The 21320-nt window shown below is 35.9% G+C and overlaps 4 protein-coding genes across 8 annotated transcripts; 3 read left to right on the top strand and 1 right to left on the bottom strand.

Annotated features, from left to right (window-relative positions):
* Positions 1-1992: 1992 nt before the first annotated feature.
* Positions 1993-8101, top strand: LOC18587941 (ENTH/VHS/GAT family protein). The gene is made up of 10 exons (XM_007012011.3): positions 1993-2348; positions 3190-3268; positions 3405-3503; positions 3587-3700; positions 3897-4054; positions 4759-4840; positions 5219-5304; positions 5680-5871; positions 6404-6867; positions 7131-8101. Exons 1-10 carry the CDS (start codon positions 2248-2250, stop codon positions 7706-7708), a joined length of 1953 nt encoding a protein of 650 aa, XP_007012073.1. The 5' UTR covers positions 1993-2247; the 3' UTR covers positions 7709-8101.
* A 162-nt stretch (positions 8102-8263) lies between these two features.
* On the bottom strand, positions 8264-9467 carry LOC18587942 (uncharacterized). 2 transcript variants are annotated; one of them, XM_007012012.3, is made up of 3 exons: positions 9149-9467; positions 8861-8979; positions 8264-8646 (listed from the first exon to the last, which is right to left on the bottom strand). In XM_007012012.3, exons 1-3 carry the CDS (start codon positions 9310-9312, stop codon positions 8627-8629), a joined length of 303 nt encoding a protein of 100 aa, XP_007012074.2. In that variant the 5' UTR covers positions 9313-9467; the 3' UTR covers positions 8264-8626. The 2 variants fall into 2 exon arrangements, with proteins under 2 accessions (XP_007012074.2, XP_088665755.1); XM_088809629.1 differs by having other exon boundaries at positions 8264-8979.
* PEX4 (peroxin4) lies at positions 9448-12485 on the top strand. 4 transcript variants are annotated; one of them, XM_088809628.1, is made up of 7 exons: positions 9448-9647; positions 9851-9933; positions 10094-10213; positions 10304-10432; positions 10928-11057; positions 11709-11826; positions 11999-12485. In XM_088809628.1, the coding sequence occupies exons 2-6, from the start codon at positions 9928-9930 to the stop codon at positions 11795-11797; spliced, it is 474 nt and encodes a 157-aa protein (XP_088665754.1). In that variant the 5' UTR covers positions 9448-9647; positions 9851-9927; the 3' UTR covers positions 11798-11826; positions 11999-12485. The 4 variants fall into 4 exon arrangements, with proteins under 4 accessions (XP_088665754.1, XP_017983055.1, XP_017983053.1 ...); XM_018127566.2 differs by having other exon boundaries at positions 11709-11792; XM_018127564.2 differs by lacking the exon at positions 11999-12485 and having other exon boundaries at positions 11709-11921.
* A 2293-nt stretch (positions 12486-14778) lies between these two features.
* LOC18587944 (peroxisomal fatty acid beta-oxidation multifunctional protein-like) lies at positions 14779-21277 on the top strand. The gene is made up of 18 exons (XM_018127641.2): positions 14779-14975; positions 15579-15650; positions 16861-16923; positions 17021-17074; positions 17199-17266; positions 17349-17430; positions 17555-17610; positions 17698-18000; positions 18145-18231; positions 18841-19015; positions 19145-19266; positions 19386-19549; positions 19638-19892; positions 19984-20105; positions 20227-20342; positions 20462-20610; positions 20709-20847; positions 20949-21277. The coding sequence occupies exons 1-18, from the start codon at positions 14873-14875 to the stop codon at positions 20967-20969; spliced, it is 2151 nt and encodes a 716-aa protein (XP_017983130.2). The 5' UTR covers positions 14779-14872; the 3' UTR covers positions 20970-21277.
* The last annotated feature ends 43 nt before the right edge of the window (positions 21278-21320 follow it).

Below are 21320 nucleotides of genomic sequence, written 5' to 3' on the forward strand. Positions count from 1 at the left end.
TGGTATTAAAAGAAGACTATTAACATAAAAGTCCAGGCAAAATGCTACATTTTATCAAATCTAAAGAGATCCATACTTATTACCTGAGCCACCAGGCAAGGAGAGCGCTTAATCTGCAATAGATATCATCATCATTATTACTATTACTATTATTTTACCACTAGGCAAACCCCAGGAGTGCAGGGAAAAAGTCCCAAAGGTTTGAGAGGTGGAGATAGAGATTAGAGAGAGAACCCTTGTCTCCTTTCCATGGAAACTTGTCTGAAACTGGACGCATTTTCCAATTTTTTTGCACCCAATATTGGAGATTGCAAAAGTAGAGTTCATAAAAGCAAAAATGGGGGCCCTGATCCCCTCTGCACCTTTGCCAAAAGGATTTGCTCAAAGCTCAATGATCAGCCAAAACTGTTGGAACCCTGTTGCTTGGCAGGCTGTTACCTTTGTTAAACAAAACTCGATATTGACAATGATGATTGAAACATGCAAGGAACCCGAAATTTAGGCCTAAAAAAGCAAGTGAAGAATCTAGTCAGGCCCTCGATTATGCCGTGGTCGTGACTTGTGACCAAAGCCATTGGCCTTGCCATAAAGTGATGCCTACTGTTCTTTCAACTTTACAAAATATATTATTCGTGACCGCATAAAAATTAATGCAGTGGGCTGTAGGCAGTCGAGATATTAGTGGGTGAGATTTATATCAGAATTTTATAATGACGGGAAGACAACACCTTGTGTGGTTCTGTTTTTCTGGTAATTTTGTTGCTTTCCTCTTCGACGTTTCCGTGCCTGCTTAGATTCTGTCGACCTTCATTTTGGTCGGGAATTAAATAAGATTGCATAAGTTATTTAAATAAAAAAAATATAACTTCAAAAAGTGTTAAAATTTCTTGTAAATATAATTATTAAAATTTACATTAAAATTTAAATAAATCACTACTAATAAATAATATGTCGTTGGACGTGAATTATGATTTAAATTTGAAAAAATACTTAGATTTGAACTGTTACATATATGATTTAAGATTTTATATTTTTTAATAATTAAAATTAATAATAAAAAAGTAAAATTATTTATAAAAAATAAATAAATGAATGATTCTCTCTCAACTTAGAGAATTGAAAGTCCAAGATCACATGTTTATCAAAATTCTCCTTCTAAAAGACCTCTTGTCAATTTATTAATTCATCATCATATATCCTTTTCGTACTTTACTGTCCCCTTGTAGAATTTATGAACATCCAAAACAAGTAGAACTCTCGTCAACTTGACAATAACCCTTCAAATCAGATACTACATCAAATAAATACATATTTATTTATTAAATTTATATTTTTTATTTTAAATTAAATAAATGTTTATGATTAAATTAATTAATTAATATTATTAATCTATAGACTATTATTTGATGTACTGATTTAATACTTATATTGAATTAATAAAAGAATTACTAAAACTTGACGAAATGTATATATTTACTTAAAAGAAAGTTATTCTGTTTAAGTAAATGTTAGGCAAGCTTTCTGACTTGGAAACAGTTCATGTGTCCCAAAAAATATGATCAGAAAACAAAGAACAATTTTTTAATAGAAGGTCGTCTATTGTCGCAACTCAGAAGAAACCAATCTGTCTTTTCATTGGCCGGTGAAGAATAGATCTATCCCCACTCGGTGACGTAAAAGTAGTTCCATCAAAGTTGAACATGATCAGTACGGCACCGTTCCGCAGCTCCTTTTTTGTTTTTTAAACTCCAGCAATCACCCGCACGAAGCACCGAGTCTTCCAGTAAACGAGAAAAAAAGAAAACCGTTTGATGTAAGCGGTCGGCAAAACCATCGGTATCAATATAAGTACACCTAGATACGGCTCGTGCGTGCACCCTTTTTAATAACACGTGGCCGCTTTTGTTTGGTCATTCATTTTTTCACTTCACCTTCCAAATAATTGAGAAAAAGTTAAAAAACGATAACAGAAATAATTTTTCTCTCAACGGAAAAATAAAAAACTATTTGATTTGATCTCGAATAGAGAGAGAATAGGTGAGGGAAGCGAGGTGGGGAGAAGAGAAAGGGGGAGAGAGACCTGCCGATTTTTGGACTGTTCGATTTGTTTGATAAAGAGAGGGTGTTTTTGGAGGAGTCTCCGGAATATTCTGCTGTTCGTTGCGATCGCGCCGAACGGTGACCGGAACCGGATTGATCTTCTTTTATTTCTTTTTTGCGTGTGCGAATTGCTTTTAGTGAGCGAAGATGGTGAACTCTATGGTGGAGAGGGCTACGAGCGATATGCTGATCGGGCCTGATTGGGCTAGGAACATCGAGATCTGCGACATGCTCAATCACGACCCTGGGTACGCGTCGCACTGGATTCCAATCTCTCCTCTCTTTTTTGAGAAGTTGTTGTAGCTCTTATGATTCTATTGACGATTGCGTGTGAATTTGATGATTATTACACGAATGAAAATCATGATTGGTGAATCTAGTGTGGTTTCTTGTTTCGGTATTCGATTTTGCTTAGACTGTTTTTTATTTCTTTTTTTTTTTTAATTTTTTTCTCCTCTAACTCTGCAACTAATTGAAGATTTAAGCGAAATTTAAAGACCGACTTTTCTTTTATAACACGTAAGAGATTTTGTTTTAAGAAGTTTATCAGGATTGATCGGTTTGCTTTGCTTTTTCTTTGTTCAATATGTAATTTAATTCATTGATGTATTTGATAATACAGCTCTTAAATATGGCGCTTGTTGATTGCTAGAGGATTTAATTTCATGTAAAAATGGACTGGTGATATAGAGCTCGGCTACTTTTCTTAGAGTTGAAAGATTACTATGTGATAGATGATTTTTAGCGGCCGTGACCTTATCATCCTAATGTGTTGATTTTCATTTCTTAATTTCGAACCAGGTTTTGAGTTACTTTTACATGGTCAGCTTAGTGGTAATTAAGTTATATAATATTGTTGTTTTAATTACTTTTGATCATTTTCTCGGGTTGCTTTTTACTTACTGTGCTTTCTTGTGAAAGCCGAAAGGTCCAAATGGTTTATTTCCTCATTTTCTGGTTAATATTGGCATTTCTTTTTCAATTTCTCTTTCTAGGGAGGGAGGCGAAGTTGGTTGGATTTATATATTTTAAGTTTGAATTTTTTGTGCTTTACTAAATTTAGTATTCAAATATGATTTTTATTATCAGGCAAGCAAAAGATGTTGTGAAAGGCATAAAAAAGAAGCTCGGAAGTAAAAATGCTAAAGTTCAACTTCTTGCACTAACTGTAAGCTCTTGAGAACTTTTACATTGATTTCTCTTAATCCCTAGATATAATTATCAATTCTCTCATCTTTGTTAGCACCTTTTGGTCTCATAGGACTAAACTTGTTTAAAAATTTTGATCTACTTGCTATGTTTAGCTACTAGAGACTATCATAAAAAACTGTGGGGACATTGTCCATATGCATGTTGCAGAGAGAGATGTTCTTCATGAGATGGTCAAAATAGTAAAGAAAAAGGTAGGAAGTAATTTTAATTCCCATTTTGTATTTATTTTCTTCTAGTCAAACTTGTTCTCAGTTTTTGTTCTGCTCATTTGTAGCCTGATTTTCATGTCAAAGAGAAGATATTGATTCTTATTGACACTTGGCAAGAAGCTTTTGGAGGAGCAAGGGCAAGATATCCACAATATTATGTTGCATACCAAGAGTTGTTGGTATGTCTGCTGAGGCCTTTCATCTCAAACTGTATCAGACATGCTGCATTTCTTGGGATTCGTTTCCTCATATGCTATCATTTATTCATGATTATCTCATTATATTTAAAACATGCAGTTATGGAAGTAATACTTTTACATAATATGGCCTTTTTCCTCTTCTTTTTCTCTGAGCCAAATTGGTTTATTATTTCAGCGTGCTGGGGCAGTATTCCCTCAGAGATCTGAGAGGTCCGCACCTGTATTTACACCTCCTCAATCACAACCTTTGTCTTCTTATCCTCAAAATATTCGCAATGCTGATCGGCCAGAGACAGCCGAGTCTTCTGCAGAGTCTGAGTTCCCAACCCTGAGGTATTTTGTTGTTCCTAAGTTGTCTGAGTAGTAAAAGCAGAGTGATTTTTTTTTTTGGTTTTTCATTATTCCTATTCAGTTCTATGATGGCCTATGTTTTGTTTTTTTAAACTTCCCTTGCTGAATGATGTCTTTGTTAGAGATTGTGCTGCAGCAATCTGGTTAAGCGGAAAGTTTTTGCTTATAATAAATTCATATTATCATTACCCAATAAATAAATTACAAAGTTTATTGAGTTATGTTTTTAATATCGGTTTTGCAGTGAATTTCAATTGTTTAATAAGGATACTATTTCTTTCCATTCACTGCATATGGCTAATTTAATGTCTTCTATATATTAAAATAAAGTAATTGTCAAAACAAACTTTTTAGGCACTCCTTAATGTACTTTTTAGAGAGATCAAAGTGAGTTGTTACGTGAAAAATTCCTACTTGTTTTAATTTCTCAGTTTTGGTCAGCAGTGCTACCTGTCCTTAGCCTGTAAACTTGGCTGTGGTGTTGTCACAGCAATGCATACCCTTTTCACCTGGAAATAAAGCAGTAGGGACTTTCCATGGACTAGAGCAGTTATAATAGTCGAAAATGTGGACTACTTGTTCTGTCATACTATTGATAGACATTACATTGCTAATTCACTTTTTCCTACTTGGTATTTTATCATTGATGATGCATCTAGTCTTTTAACTGGAGTTTCTTTTATTAGTTTGACAGAAATTCAGAACGCGCGGGGTATTATGGATGTCCTTGCAGAAATGCTAAATGCATTAGATCCTGGAAACAAGGAGGTAGATGTTCACAATATTGAAATTAGAGAAAAAGAAGATGTTTTGTTTACTTGCTAAAACGATTTTGTGTTCCCGCAAGAGCATAGTAATGTAGTTTCTACTTGACAAGCCATTAATTTTATATAAAGTGACTACTTAAGTCTTAATGTAACAAACATTTGTGTAATAATTTGGTTTGTAATGCTCAAATTGGTCAGATTGAAACAGTTTTTCAGTTTAAACTTTATGTTTTTTCATCTTTTATAGTGAAAAACCTTTCCAAAAGTTTGTGAGGTTTCATGCTGGTAAATCTTCTGCTAATCTTATAATGCATGTTGTGGTTTTCTATAAGTTCATTTTCTATTTTAATGTTGATTGATCTTTCTTCTACAATTTCAGGGACTTAGGCAGGAGGTGATTGTTGACTTAGTGGACCAGTGCCGTGCCTACAAACAAAGAGTTGTACACCTTGTTAATTCAACATCGTAAGGACAGCCTTTCTTTTACTATAACTTCCTTTAGTTATGCTTAGTGGCCCTTAGTACCTTTCTCTACGTTGATGCTCTCATCTGTTTTCATGGCCCAGACAAGCTTGTCTGTGTTGGTTTTTTGATGCATTCTTTTTGTATTACCTGGTCCTTAAGGTGATTGTGCCAGTATCACTTATTAAAATGCTTGCCCAAAAGAGGGAGTGAAATCCTCAGGAGTATTGAGACCTAAGGACTTTGTAATTTTATTGCCTGGTGTAAGAGTTTCATTGGTAGTTAGTTTCTAACCTCTGCGGGATGGTAGAAGGATATGTGTGAAATATTGTTACATTTAAAACACCTATCACCTTTGATTCTTTTTATCTTTTGTAGGGATGAGTCACTGCTATGTCAAGGCTTAGCATTGAATGATGATTTGCAGCGGGTACTAGCAAAGCATGAAGCAATAGCTTCAGGAACTTCTTTACAAGCAGAGAGACCTAAGCCTGAACCTGCAAGAGAGCTCGTGAATGTCAATGGTCCCCTAGTTGATACTGGGGATAGCAGCAAGCAGTCTGAGGGGAGGTAATTAGGCTTCTTTGAACTGGATTACCTTATGCAGTGATTTGGTGATTAAAATTATTGGTCTTTTGTGTTTCTATAGAAAATGATAGAATATGCTAAGGATAATAACTTCTGTTTTGAGTGCTGCATTACACTTCTTGTCCTAAGCATTACCGGAATACTGGTGCTAATCATGCTCTTGTAGTCAGCACCCTGTCAGCACCCTGGAACTTGGTTACAAGGTTTTTTTGTTATTCTACACCACCAATTTTTCTTTGTTTGGAGGAATTCTCAGCAGAGTTTAGTTGCTGAGGTTTTTGAGATATGATACTTTTATTGCAGGTGGTTGATTGTGTTGGAGTGGAAACCTTTGAACATTTTTGGATTTAATTATTTATATTTAATCATGTATTTCTCTTTGTCAGGCATGGCTTATTTGCTTATCCAATGTTAGGTTGCTAGGATTGACATTGAATTAATCTGGGGGTTATCTGAAACCCTTGAACAGATGTTTCTGATAGCTCAAGCTTTAACTAACAGGATTTCTTTGCAGATCCATTTCAAGCACTGATGCAAGTTCTCATCCATTTAATCAGTTATTGCTTCCTGCTCCTCCTACAACTAATGGTTCAACTCCTCCAGCTGCAGTCAATCCCAAAATGGACCTGCTTAGTGGTGATGACTACAATTCACCTAAGGCAGATGATTCACTGGCCCTTGTTCCTTTGGGGGAACTGCAACAAACAACTCCTGCATCACAGCAGAATGCCCTTGTTCTCTTTGATATGTTTTCTGATGGTAACAACACGTCCAATTCTGTTAACATCCAGTCTTCAGGTTTGGCTGGACAAACCAACCCTTTGACTCCTCAAATTCAGCAGCAGCAAAATTATCATGCAAATGGAACTGCACCAAACATGGGATCACCTCGATATGAGCAGTCATATGCTCAAGGCACTGGTCCTGCTTGGAATGGTCAGCTAGTTCAGCAGCAGCAGCCCCCCTCACCTGTCTATGGTTTGTTCTGTTTATAAGAGGTTTTCTATGCATGAGTAGAGCATTTTACTTTTGGCACAGGCCCTTCTTGTTTTTAGGGACTGATGCATGTAATCACAGCATGCCACATTCACTTGGGAAATCATTAATATACATCTTCATGGACTTTTCCCTCACCAAATTCATGTAGTGATGTTCTAGGCTTCTTTGGTTGTCTGAATAGTTATGTTCTTGCTACTACTAGCGTAAAATTGATGAAGCTTATTTTTTGCATGTTGATAAAGGTGCCCAGAGTAGTGGCTCACTACCACCACCACCCTGGGAAGCACAAGCAGACACTAGCCTAGTATCAGGTGCTCAGTATCCCCAGTCAATGGTTACTCAAGTTTTAGTAACACATGCCCAACCTCAAGGACCTCAACATATGGGAAGTGATCAGGTGGTGGGTATGTACATTCGGCCGATCACGACTGGTCATTTGTCAGCAATTAATAACCAGGCTGTGCAGGGGAGCCAGTTTGTTGGTTTTCAACCCCAACCAATCCAGGGAGCACAGTATATGGGCATGCTTCCACAGCAAATGCCAGCTGGTCAGATGGCTTCTATGTATCCTCAACAAATGTATGGCAACCAGATGGGAGTATATGGCTATGGTCAGCAACAGTATCTTGATCAACAAATGTATGGGCTATCCATCAGAGATGACAATGGCCTAAAAAATTCTTCCTACCAGGTTTCCACTTCGTCTTACATTCCACCAAGCAAGCCTTCAAAACCAGAGGATAAGCTGTTTGGAGACCTTGTTGACATGGCAAAAATTAAATCAACCAAAACCACTCCCGGAAGAGCTGGTAGCATGTGAACCTGGAATTGCTTTTTTGCATTTTTTTTATATTACATATTTTTTGGTTGCTAACTTGTTTCCTTTTTTCTCATTTTCTCCCTTTCCTCATCTTAAATATTTTTTAAATTTCTAATATATATATATTCTTCACCAGCCCCTTGGCCCATTTGTTTTGCATGTTTGGCATTGGAACCATGTACATTCCCTGTAGAGAAAATGGAAAGATCGACTCTTTTGAGTTAGGTTGATTTTATGAGATTTGATTTTCTCTTAGGCTCTTTTCTTTTTCTTCTCAGGCTTATGGACATTATATTTTCATTTGTAATATAATTTAACAGGGGCATAAATTTTCTGTAGGCATTTTTAATTGTATGGCCGTTGTAATATATGCTACACTCTGGAATTTGCTTTTGGCCTACTGAATTGCAGGGCGGTGTTGAATTCCATATAAATGGCGCTGGAACAGATTATGCACCATTTGCCTTAGTACGTTATATGTTGAGTTGGATTAACTCATGCAAGAATTCTTGTTAAGACCAAAAAACGTTCAGAACCTGAAATTCAATACCAACATTTGAGAGCATGGAGATCATCCTGCCAACAGTCTGAAATTACAAATGTTCATAGAAATGCAGCAGTAGAACAGCGAGGAAGAAAAACCAAGCCTTGCAAGATAATGCAAGACAACAAGGGAACCATAGTCAGAAACTGATAAAAGATTCAGCTCAATCCGAGAGATCGATTTGGTTTCTTGATAACAATTCAAGTCTCTCTGTCTCCCCATTGATCAACACTTTCCAGCGTTCATCATATCATTATGAAACAATGAGAAAAATTATTAACCCTTACAGATTTTTTCAAGTTTCAGAAAGGAACTACACTTCACTGTGATGACAAAGATCTTGTCCATTGTCAAACCACAAACAGAGTGTGCTGTTATAAAGGCAAGGAGATACCTGCAACATTGAAGACAAGTCGGATTAGAAGATCAAAATGTTGAGATCAAGAGCCAATCATCCGGAATAATTCTTGAGATCAAAATGTCGCTTTAATCAGTTCATTTTTTCTATTAATGATTGGCAATGCTAAGCCAATGAACACTGGGTGCCAGCAATAAAATCATTCCTCATGTGTTTTCTGAGAGAGAGAGAGAGAGAGAGAGAGAGAGACCTTGAGAAATCAAACCCCAACTCTGAGATTCTACGGCAAGAAATGATCTGAGGCGAGCCGAAGCTACTGCACTGTGTAATGGCATCATTGACATTAAGCAGCTCAGCTCCACTGGTAATCTAAAATTCCGTGCGAGTAAGGGAAAAAGAGACACTGTTATAATACTTAATCCATTTAACCTTCCCTTCATCTCATTTCTCTCAGAAATCAAACAGAAAAAGGAGAAAAGAGAATAGTAAAGTTCATAACTTTAGAACCCCAAAAACTTCTACTTGTAAAAAAGCTCACCTTGAAATCCCAGTGATGCGCTTCACTGAAGAAGAAACCTGAGACTGAGAGCTCGGTTTCAATGGAGAAATCGTGGGTACCACTGATTTGTTGCTCTTAAGCTTGAGAGCAAGCGCATTTAACCGAGCCGATGATAATCTCGATAGAATCGTCGAACCAGCCATTGAAACTTTTTTTTTTCTTGCTTTTCTTTTTTTGCGATCCTAAGCTGCTGTCACAGAGGGGTTTAAGCTTTCCTAATGTCTAGGGTTTATGCCACAACTTCCCCAAGTTTGCTTACGCATCTTCCGTCATCCTCCAGGAGTGTTATCTTATTCGGGTCGGGTCAAGCATCAACAACCTAGTACACGCGTATGCTTTTCTGACCGTCGATTTAGAATTAAAAAAATAGATCGTCTAACACAGAATCAAAACTCCCTCATCGAGCTTTTCTGTTTAAGTAAAAGACGAGCAAAGAAGCCTTTTCCTTTTCTCTCTTCTCAGGTAACTTCAGCACCAGGTCAGGATTCTAATGAGCTCTTTCCTTTCTCTTCCTTTCAAAATTTCAATTATCGTTTCAATTTAATTTCTTTAATCCATATCTTCTTTGATCTGATCTCTATCAAACCGGTGATAATTAATTATTTACGCGAAAAATTGGCTCTGATTAGCTTTGTGGTGTAAAATTGTTAACAATGTTATGTTTTGCTTTCAATTTTGCAGCAATCTGTCACGCTGATATCTAAATATATATACTTTTTGAAGTATAATTGAACTTCCTTCGAGCAACAAACCCAAAGATGCAGGTTAGCTGATATTTATGTAGATTGCTGTTTCTTCTTGGTGTAATTATGTAATTTTGTTGTGTATTTAATTAAATAAATGGTGATTACCTAAGAATTGAGTGTGGGTTTTTGTCAAAAGCAATTCTTTGCTTGATTAATATGGTTGAATGTTCATGTGAAGGCATCAAGAGCAAGGTTGTTTAAGGAATACAAAGAGGTGCAGCGAGAAAAGGCGGCCGATCCGGACATTCAACTAGTTTGTGATGATTCCAACATATTCAAGTGGACTGCTCTTATCAAGGTTGGCTCAAGCAAAGTAGTGAAAGAAAAAAAATGGTGTAGGCTTTTAGTAGTTGGTTTGATTTTGTTTGAACTATAACGTTTTATATAGGGACCATCTGAGACTCCTTATGAAGGTGGAGTCTTTCAGCTTGCTTTTGCTGTTCCTGAGCAGTATCCTTTGCAACCTCCTCAAGTGCGCTTCTTGACGAAAATATTTCATCCCAACGTGCATTTCAAGGTATGAATTCTTTTGATACGATGAGTTCATAAGTCATAACCTTATATGCTCTACTTGAATATCAAGACAGAAAAAAAATGGAAGGAAGGTAAAATATATCAATGCCCATGATAGCAACTTAATATCTATCAAACTGAAATGTAATGTTCTTCTGTTCCTTCATTGGGGATATGGGATACTTGGTGATTTTCAACTTGGCAGCCATGACTGCCAAAATGAGAGATCTTGATGGAGGAATGGTAGTCATAATGTCAGAGATTGAGAATAAAAATCAGTAAATTTAACATTACAATCTTGTATATAAATGAAAACTCTACTCTAGGACATGTTTTACTGGTGGAAAAAGGTGGAGCTTGGTCATCCATTCTATTGCCATATATATCATAGGAATCCCTCTTCTGATAAGGTCTACAGATTATTGATATGTGAAACATAATAGTTTCCAAGATGCTCATATGAGAATTTAGTCTTATTTTTTGTTAATCTCTTTTACAGACAGGAGAGATTTGCCTTGATATATTGAAGAATGCATGGAGCCCTGCTTGGACACTTCAGTCTGTTTGTAGGGCTATAATAGCTTTAATGGCTCACCCGGAACCTGATAGCCCACTTAATTGTGATTCTGGTAAGTTGGTCTATTTTAATGTGTTTTTTTACCCCTGTTTTCAACATTATGACTTTACCTAGGGGAATTGTAAAAGAATGTCCGAAGTGTATATCATCATGCAAGAAAGTTTTGGTCCTTGAAGAATGTATTTCTTTCTGATAGGCAGTGGTTTCAAAAATGTATTTTTAGCCAAATAATAAGGCCTCGGTGAATTGGAGAAATGAAAAGTGAATTTCGTATGTTATTGTTCCAAAAAGGATACATAAGCATTTAAGATCTCTCCTGTTTTGCCAAGCCACAGTGTCCTTTTTCTCCTGCCCTTTTTGCTGTCCTCATTTCTATCATTCCTGCTCCTTCCAAGTAAATTAGAGAAGGAACTGGAATTGTTGATGCTTGCGCAGTTATTAACGTGGCATCTTATTAGAATTTATGTGCATTTTAACTTCTTGATAACGAGGCTGATCCTTTTTGAAGGAAAAATATGAGAGAAACTGAAACCCCTAGGTCCCTGCTAAAGAAGTACATCGAGTAGGCATATCTATGCACTAGTAGTTTCTTTGAAGGTTTGATATGTTGGCATCTGTATGGCTATATAGATTATATGGAACTTTGAGCTGCGTTTACTTTTGATGTTTATCCCTAACAAACACCACTCCCACCTGTGGACAGGCAATCTATTAAGATCTGGCGATGTCAGAGGATACCAGTCTATGGCAAGAATGTACACCAGACTTGCTGCCATGCCCAAAAAAGGTTGAACTTGTAGCACTATAAGCTGTCTTAAACCGTAAGAGCTGATTTATTATCTGCGGTTAAACTTGTTGTGCACATTTCAAACATTGTGATAGAAATTCATGAATACTTCCAGCTTTTCTGTTCCAACATTTAAATTCTAGCTATAGCTTCTCATGTGATGTTTATTCCTAAAGCAATGAAACAACACTGATTTTCATCTCCAGGTTAGCAGCTCGCATTATCTTGATTACTGGGCAATCAAATCCTGTCTAAATAAGATTGTTACAATTGCCATTCCAGTATCTTGCCTAATGCATTACGTCTTTGGCTCGACTGTGAAAAAGAACAAGGGTTGGGTAACAGAAGTCAATGAAGAGATCTTCAGGAGCATTGAAAACTTTATCATCAAATTCAAACTAGATATCTTCTTTGTAGATTTTGGACAGAAGGCATTAGAGGAATGGGTCAGTCTATTGTCTATCAGCAGGCATTAATTTTCCAGTCAATAAAGAGTACTTTAATGAATGAATGGAACTAGAAGATAGATAACATAAAGCTGGAACTAGAAGAAGTAGAGGCATTTTTCAATTTCAACCACTCGGCTACGACAATGCCACCCCCTAAGTATTTGTTTGAGTCCAGATTGGGTAACCAAAACGTTAATGCGTTTCTCCATATAAAGTATAAACGAGATGATGTCAAAGTTTTCTCTTTTTTTCTTACTTTATGTCAACTCTTTTCCGCCATACCAGATGCAGCTTGATAAGGCTCTACCAAGACTATTTCAAACATGCATTATCACTTGCATACTACGTTACGAAGGAATTAAAAAAAATATATCTATATCTATATTTTTTTTATCTTAAGTTTAATAGTTTGGTGAATCTTTTTATATATATATTGTGGAATAAAACAAATTACATCAGTCTAAATAAGATATTCCTAAATTGTTGACTAAAAGATAGCTGAATATTCCTGCTGGTGGAGAGTTCATATTATGTCATCCGAAAAGAAGTTTTTATGATGGGTGATTATTCAATTGGTGCACTGATTAGTCTCATGATAAATGTGGATGAGAGAATAATTCCAATCTCGATCAATCAGCTTCTTGATATCTTGCAATAAACAAGCATTTTGACCTAACTTTGAGCTGTGATTATCAATGTTTTGGAGAACTAATAAGAAATCTGATTCAACCTCTACGTTTCTATAGCCTCTAATCCAACGAAGATTTAATTCTTGATAAATACTCCACAATTCGGCAGGTAGTGAAAAGGAGATACCCAACTAGAAGGTAAAACCTGCTAGCCGGTTGCTATTTGCATCCCGCGATGCACCTCCAGCAACTGCTAGACGCGGTTGTCCCTTAGCACTACCTTCTGCATAATTAATTGTTATAAAAATCCCAACGATTTATAAAAAATAAAATCAAAATTATCTAATTGAAATATTTAAAATAATTTTTATTTATTTATTATGAATTAAGGTTTTGTGATTATAAGATTTCGTAACTCTCACCTAACGAAATTCGTGAAATCAAAGTTTCAATTTATAAAATAAAATAAAAATTTTTATATAACTTAAATAACTTTCAAATCTTTCAAATATAGCACAAACTTTAGTCATCAATAACCCCAAAATTTCCCTGAAACTCAGCCAGGAGAAGGAGACAATTTGAGTATAAAATTTTCCATTTTCCAAGCCGCAGCTGGCTGCTTGTCTTCCAAGCTCCACATGATGGGTTGTTGGGTTCATGGTTGGTGTAGACTTGACCAAACCATCTCCGTGAATAATGAATTCTTTGTCTATACCATCCCAACGTCAAACTTGCTCCAAAAACAAGTCCTTTGGCAGGCTGCCATCAACCACGACCGTCGACGGAGATCCAAGACAAGGTCAACAAACTTTACTGTATCATGTGGTCAAATTTCTGGGATATTACGTCGCAGAACTTGCGGCGGTCAAAAAAGTTACACATCTTCTTGTCGGGTTCTTACGTTATAGGGTACGGAATAAGATGCTTTCTTCCCAAATCATCGATTCAAAGTTAAGAAGGGTTTAATTACGATGTTATTATAAGTATTGTTATTTTTTAGGTTTTTTTGGCTATGCCGCCAGTTGCATAGCTTGAATTAGCTTAAATATTTTTATTTATTTTGCTTCATTTCTAAATTAGGAACACCTCGAATTAATTTAAATTTAAAATTTAAAAATTTAATTTTTTTAATTAAAAAAAATTTAAATTTTATTCTTTTAAATAAAACATCATGTATCAATCAATAAATTAAATATTCAAATATTATTTAAAAACTAATTTGACATTTTATAATTCCAAAACATTACAAACCAAACTTTAGAATTTGTTTCGATTTTTATAATTATATTTACAAAGTAAAATCTAAGCTAATATGTTTTTATAAGGATTTATATTTGATCTACTATAATTTTATAGTGTATATCTTCATGAAATTATAAAAGTAATATTTCATTAATATGAAATGTAAAAAGTTTAAATTTTTTTAAATAAATATTTTTAAACCTATAAAATATTTTGTTTCAAAAAATTTTCCATTCTTAATTTATATATTAGCAATGCGTAACATTTGATTAATGAATAATATATAAAACTCGTAGGTGTACAGTGCATATAGGGATAGTATTAAACATTGTATAGAGACATTATTATACATTTACCTAAAAGGTAACGGTCTTATTAAATTGTTGAGTTTAATTTAACATTTAATTAATATACTTAAAAAATAAATAAATTAAGTTGCTTTGTCAGTGTAATTAATTATGGCGGCAAATTAACCTAACATTGATTGGTCCAAAGGCATCACGTTAATTAAAACGTGTACGCTGATTTTTCCAAAATCTATACCCCGTGCTACCGAGAGGCAGGCGGAGAGAAACAGTGAAACACTTATAAGTCTACACGTGGGACGATCATCGTAGATATTTACCTTTCCTTGGTCTCTCTATAAATAGGAGTTGTAATCAGCTTTCATTTCATTGTACCATAGCAAACAGAGCCGAGTGAAGCAAGCCCTTTGGTTCCTCCTATAACTCCAGTAAAGGTTTCAAACAAGTTTGCAGCAATGGCCGGCGGCGAAGCTCACCGAGTGACCATGGAAGTTAGGGGTGATGGGATCGCTGTCATCGCCTTCTCTAGTCCACCTGTTAATGCGTTGCACATCCCAGGTGCGTATTAGATAAGCAGTTTTCTAATTATGTTTTTGTGTTAAAGCTTTTTATTCTATATTTGTCCCCATTTTGCAAAGAGGTAAGGCATCAAATTTGTTTTATGTAAAATAAAATTATTTTTAACGTGAGATATTTTCTCTCAATATATGTTAACATATTCAAATTTTAACTTAATAAAAATTTTTAAATTACGTTTAAAAAAATAAATTAAATAAAAATCATAAATCTCACGTCGAGTTATATCACTGTCAATTCTCAACTTGGGAGAATACCTATATGTGCCGTGGGTATCAAACAGTGGACCTTCCCTCTACTCTCCACATGATCATTATTTGTATCAAATCCAAAGCCAGTAACCTAGCAGGCCAACCAAGTTACACTTGTTCAACCTGAGGAAGGCATTTAACTAGCTACATATATTCTTTTTTTCTGGGTGCTTTTTATCTGTTCAACCTGAAACTGGTGCAAACTCTCATTACCCAGTATCATAAAAGAAAAGGGATATTAAGAACAAAACAAATAGTAAGCAATTTTCATTGATTGTGATGAGTTTGGGGTCTTCGTTCTAGAATTAACGTACCTGTCGTTTCCGGTCTGCAGCACTGACCGAGTTGAAGAGGATGCACAGGGAATCAATGGAGAGAGATGACGTGAAAGCTGTCGTTTTGACCGGTAAATCGTTGACTCTGAGGCTAAGTTGTCCAAGTCATGTAGCCACCCAAGATAGACACTTCGTAGTATTATATTTTATAATTGACTTTTTCTAATCTGATAATGCTATGTTTGTGTTTATTTATTTATTTATATGCTTATTTGATTGCTTCAAAATGGAGAGAAGGGTTCGACATGTCACCATCAAAGAGTACATATGCAATTGGGATGTTCTTACATACCCTTTCAACATAGTATTAAATTAAAATATTTGTCATTGTTCATGGTTTCTTCGTAAGCACCCTACCTGGGACAATCGGAGGCGGAGGGGAGGGGGGGGGGGGGGTTAGAGGGCCCCGCCCTCTCAATAATTTTTAAATTTTTATAATATATTTGTATTTTTTAAAAATTTTATAATTCGTTTCTTCAATAATTTTTAAATTTTTATAACTTATTTTTATTTTTTAGAAATTTTATCATTTCAGCCTTACAAAACTTTTAAAATTTTTTCTAACATATTTTTATTTTTTAAAAATTTTATAATTTTATCTCTACAATATATTTTTATTTAGTGAAATGTCGTACAATAATTAATTAACAACTAATTTTAATAGAATTAAAATGAAACTAATTACATATAAAAAAAATCAATTGTAATAAAATTATTTTCAAACCTCACTACTCCTAAACTTTAGAACCACCACTTGCTTGATTTTTTCTTACAAATTAGTTACGTTTTTTTTTTTTGCTTAGATTTTTGTAAACAATTAAATTTTTTATTCAAAGATTGCTTCTTCATTGAATTATTTATCGATAATCTTTAATATTTTTTAAGAGATTGCTTCCCATTGAGATTTTTGTTATTATATTTGTTAATTTTTGTTTGTTGTTAAGGTTATCTAGAAATTGACATTATTGTCATTATTAAATTATTTATGATTATACTACTTAATTTCTTTAAGTAAATTATTAAGATTAATTCATTTGAATAATTTTCTGGATTTATTTATATAATTTTCATATGAATTTTTTTTGCTTAAGTTATTTTATTTTATTGTCAAACATTAAATTTCTAATACAACTGTTTAATTTATGAACATTTTTTTCAATTTTTTGCCCCCCAAACATAAAATCCTGACTGTGTGATTGGGGACAATGATAGCTTCTTTCTAAATCAGTATTGAAAGAATCTCTGATGTGTAATAACATGGTTTGTTTATCCCCTCTGAAGGTGCTGGCAGCAAATTTTGTAGTGGCTTGGACATGAGTCTAGTGCAAGATATTCAGAGAACTGGTAAATGTTGTAGCATTTCACGATGGAGCTGAGCTAGATTTTTAGTAATACTTTCCCATAATTAGGAATTATTGATCAACATATCTTGTTCTGGCAGGGGACGACTCGGTTCTGGCTGAAATATCTCATGATTTAATCGATCAAGTTGAAGGTGAAAGCCTTAATCAACTACCCTTTTGTACAACAAGATCATGCTAGCGAGCTATTAATTCCGTTTGCTTGAAACATTTATACAGACTGAAATCTTTGTTATTTTTTTGGGTAATCTTTTTTAGATGGCAAAAAACCTTCTGTTGCTGCAATTCAAGGATATGCACTGGGAGCGGGCTTGGAACTGTCAATGGTTTGTTGATTCCTAATTAAGCTGATGAACTATATACTTTATCTTTGGCAATTTGCTAAGAATGGTTCTTAATTTTGCGCAGGGATGCTGTGCACGGGTTGCCACTCCAGGAGCTAAACTGGGTTTGCCAGAGCTTACACTTGGATTCAGTCCAGGGCTTGGAGGTATTGCTAATATCTTCCTTCCCTAAGTTCTTACATCCTTTTGACACATTTTTTCTGCTGCTCAGACGCAAAAAATGAGCCGAACAATTACCATAACTGATATATCATTGGTCTTTGCTCTTAGGCACTCAACGTCTTCCAAGGCTCGTAGGAGTTTCAAAGGCTGCGCAAATGTTGCTGGTAAAACCTGAAATCTTCGTTCTTGGTCCTCAAATATACAATTTTCTGGCTTGTGCATATAATAATACATTAAATTATTACTTGCAGACTTCGAAGCCAGTAATGTCAGAGGAAGGGAAAAGCCTTGGGCTTATTGATGCCATAGCTTCTCCTGAAGAGTTGTTGGAAGTAGCATGCGACTTGGCTCTAGATATTGTAGAGAGCCGTAGACCGCGCCTTTCCTCTCTTTCAAGAACCGATAAACTTGGTTCTACCGAACAAGCAATGGAGATATTAGAGGGCTTTCGGCAGGGGGCGAAAGAGACTGCTCATACTATGCCTGAGAAACTGGCCTGTCTTGATGTCATTGGAGAGGGAATTACTTCTGGAGGACGTTCTGGCGTTTTAAAGGTAGTACAAAATAATTTCCAGCATGCATTTGTTAATGAATGAATGGTAAAAGCTAGCTAATCAAAATTCTAGTATTACGGATACTAGCTTAATTAATGATAATAATAATAAGAATAATTCTCCATGCATGGTTGGATGATGCAGGAAATGGAAGTATTTAGAGAGTTGGTGCTCTCAACCGCTGCAAAAGCTCTTGTCCATGTCTCCTGTGCCCAACGTGCAACATCTCAGGTAGACAAGGTTTTCTTTCCCTTTTTTTCTTTTTCACTGACATTGATGATAGAACATAAGAGTGGCCGTAAATTTGTTCAAAGGTATAGGAAATAGACAAAGTAGATTTTGGATAAATTAAGGCGGCGATGGCATGTTACGACTTAACTTTTCCCCCTTTTCTGAGGTCAAGGAAGGGTTTTAACTTTGGTCAAAGGAGAGGCTTTCCATGACCACTTGTTTGTAGGCAGCTAATTTGTTATGTCCTTGAAGACTTAACTCAAGTGCCCGCATACATATATATGGTCCAGACCAGGCTTAGGCTTAAAGATTCAAGTCCAACAAGTTTAACCAGAAGCAAGCTCAGATTGAGAGCCTGGGCTGACAATCCAATCATTGATGGTTAATAGATACTAAATAAGGAGAAATCTAATTAAAAATGGATTACTGACAACAAATCCCCCATGCTTTATTATTATAACATTGCGTTTTCTTCTAGCTATCTTGGAGGTAAGGAAATATCTCAGATTTCAACTCAATTTGATGGAAAACCCTCATAATCCGAGTTGTAATACGACCCAAAGAAAAAGCATAACATTATCTCTCCTAACTTGTGCAATGCACGTGCAGGTGCGTGGTGTGACTGATGCTGGGCTTAAACCACGGCCAATAGGGAAAGTTGGTGTAATTGGTGCTGGTCTGATGGGTTCTGGGATCACCACTGCTCTCATTTTGAGCAATATCCATGTCGTTCTTAAGGAACTCAATTCTGAATACCTTCAGAGAGGGATTAAAAAGATTGAAGGTCTCTTTTCATTTCATAGATACAGATTTTCAATTCTTTTAAGTTCCTGAGAATTTGACTGCAGGGGGTCATCTGAGAATATTGTCTAAAATCAAAAGTAATTGTTCTGCTCATGGCCTTGTCTTGCAGCTAATCTCCAAGCCTTAGTTACGAAAGGGAAGTTGGATGAGAATGGGGTCAAGAAAGCTCTTTCATTTCTAAGAGGTGTATCAGATTACTCAGAATTCAAAGATGTGGATTTGGTAATAGAGGTTAGTCGTCTTTGAGGCTTCTGAAAAATGTTTAGTGTGTTGACTATGAGTGGGATCATTCTTTCCTAGCTACTCTTGTTTAGATTATTATTTACTATCTGAGTCTCACTCTGTCTCAGGCTGTGATTGAAGACCTGTCACTCAAACAATCAATTTTTGAAGAAATTGACAAGGTTTGTCCTCCTCACTGCATCTTGGCATCAGGCACATCAGGCATCGATCTTAATAAAATTGGAGAGAGAACCAGCTCTCAAGATCGCATTGTTGGAGCTCATTTTTTCAGGTTAAGTCACAGCATTCTATTGCGTATAGTAGTTTCTTGTTGCCTTCTTGGGTTTGGGTGCTTACATTCTGTCTCTTTTAATAAACAGTCCCGCACATATAATGCCACTCTTGGAGATTGTCCGGACAGAGAAAACTTCGACACAAGTTCTGCTTGATCTTATGACAATTGGGAAGGCCATTAAGAAAGTTCCTCTCATTGTTGGAAACTGCACCGGATTTGCTGTAAATCGTACCTTCTCTCCTTATTTTCAAGGACCATTTCTGTTGGCAGACTTAGGTGTCGACATTTTCAGAATTGACAGAGTGATTTGCTCATTTGGCTTGTCAATGGGGCCTTACCTGTTAAGTTCATCGATCCTGATCGCATGCAATATATATATTAGTTTTTAGCATTTTTGTCTTAAACTAACTTCAATGTTCTTATCTATTCAGGCTTCATGATGTAACTGGATATGGCTTGGCTATTGCATTTGCCAAAGAGATGGCTGCTACCTTCCCTGACAGGACGTTCCAGTCTGCTTTACATGGGCTCATGCTTCAACATGGCCGACAGGGTAAAGCAAAGAAACTGCTTTTCTCACATTTTTCTTAGACAAAATGGCATAGCTAAGATTAATGTAAACTGTTTTGCTAACATTGTATTTGGATTCATTGGACGTTCTGAAAACGGTACAGGTAAAAGCAATGGAAAAGGCTATTACATTTTCGAGAAGGGAAGCAAGCCAAAGCCTGATTACACCGTGCTACCAATAGTTGAGGAGTCCAGGAGAATTACAAACCTGGTTGAGAACGTAAGTCACAAATTTCTGTTTACTGTATATAGTTATCCCCCACTGCAGGGGCATGTGTATGTTTCTACCGAGTTGCTGTTTGTGCTCATAAAGAAGGTTAATATCAATGTGATTCTCAGCCCATTTCCATAAGCGACCAAGAAATCGTGGAGATGATATTCTTCCCGGTGGTGAATGAGGGATGCCGCATTATAGAGGAGGGAGTGATTGCTCGGGCATCAGAGCTTGACGTTGCATCTGTTCTTGGGTTCAATTTCCCTTCCCGCCTGTCAGTATTCTACATCTATCTATTGCTCAAAGAAATCTATGCATTGCTTCTTTTCTTCCTTTCAGACTGCTTACTCTCTCTTTATGTTACATTTCCAGGGGAGGTATAATGTTCTGGGCTGACACAATCGGAGCAAAGTACATATACACAAGTCTCAAAAAGTGGTCAGCTCTGTACGGCCCCTTCTTCAGACCCTCAAGATTCTTGGAAGAGAGGGCCATGAAAGGCATCCCATTGGTAAGAATTGGCATCTTTAAGGAAGTGCTAGAAACCATTTTTTTCGTGCAGAGATCAGTAGATTATCTGTACTAAATTAACCTCCCATTTAACTGCTGCAGGGTGCACCTGTTGAGGCATAAGCTTTGAGATCGTGACTCCTAGCAGGATAACGCAGGAGAAATAAAAAGTGCTCGTCTTTCAAGAAACAAATCTGCAGGCATTTGTTCTTGTATAGGTGAGACTGAAGTTATAGGTATAGTATTTTACTAGTGGCAGCGGCTTTTGAGCAAAGTTTCCCCTCAACATGTAAGGGAAAATACTTCCCATCCTTTCAAATAGTTACTGTATAGGTCTGCTGATCAAACCAAGCTATGTAATCTGATTCTATTTATAAGGATAATAATAGCAACCAAGCGTTGCAGTCACCGATAATCATTTTTGAAAATAATTTTCATGATTAAAGGCCATGGGCACCGGCAAAAAGTGTGGTT

The sequence above is a fragment of the Theobroma cacao genome, chromosome 9 (assembly GCF_053813885.1).
Source record: "Theobroma cacao isolate CCN51 chromosome 9, ASM5381388v1, whole genome shotgun sequence".
Classification (NCBI taxonomy): Eukaryota; Viridiplantae; Streptophyta; class Magnoliopsida; order Malvales; family Malvaceae; genus Theobroma; species Theobroma cacao.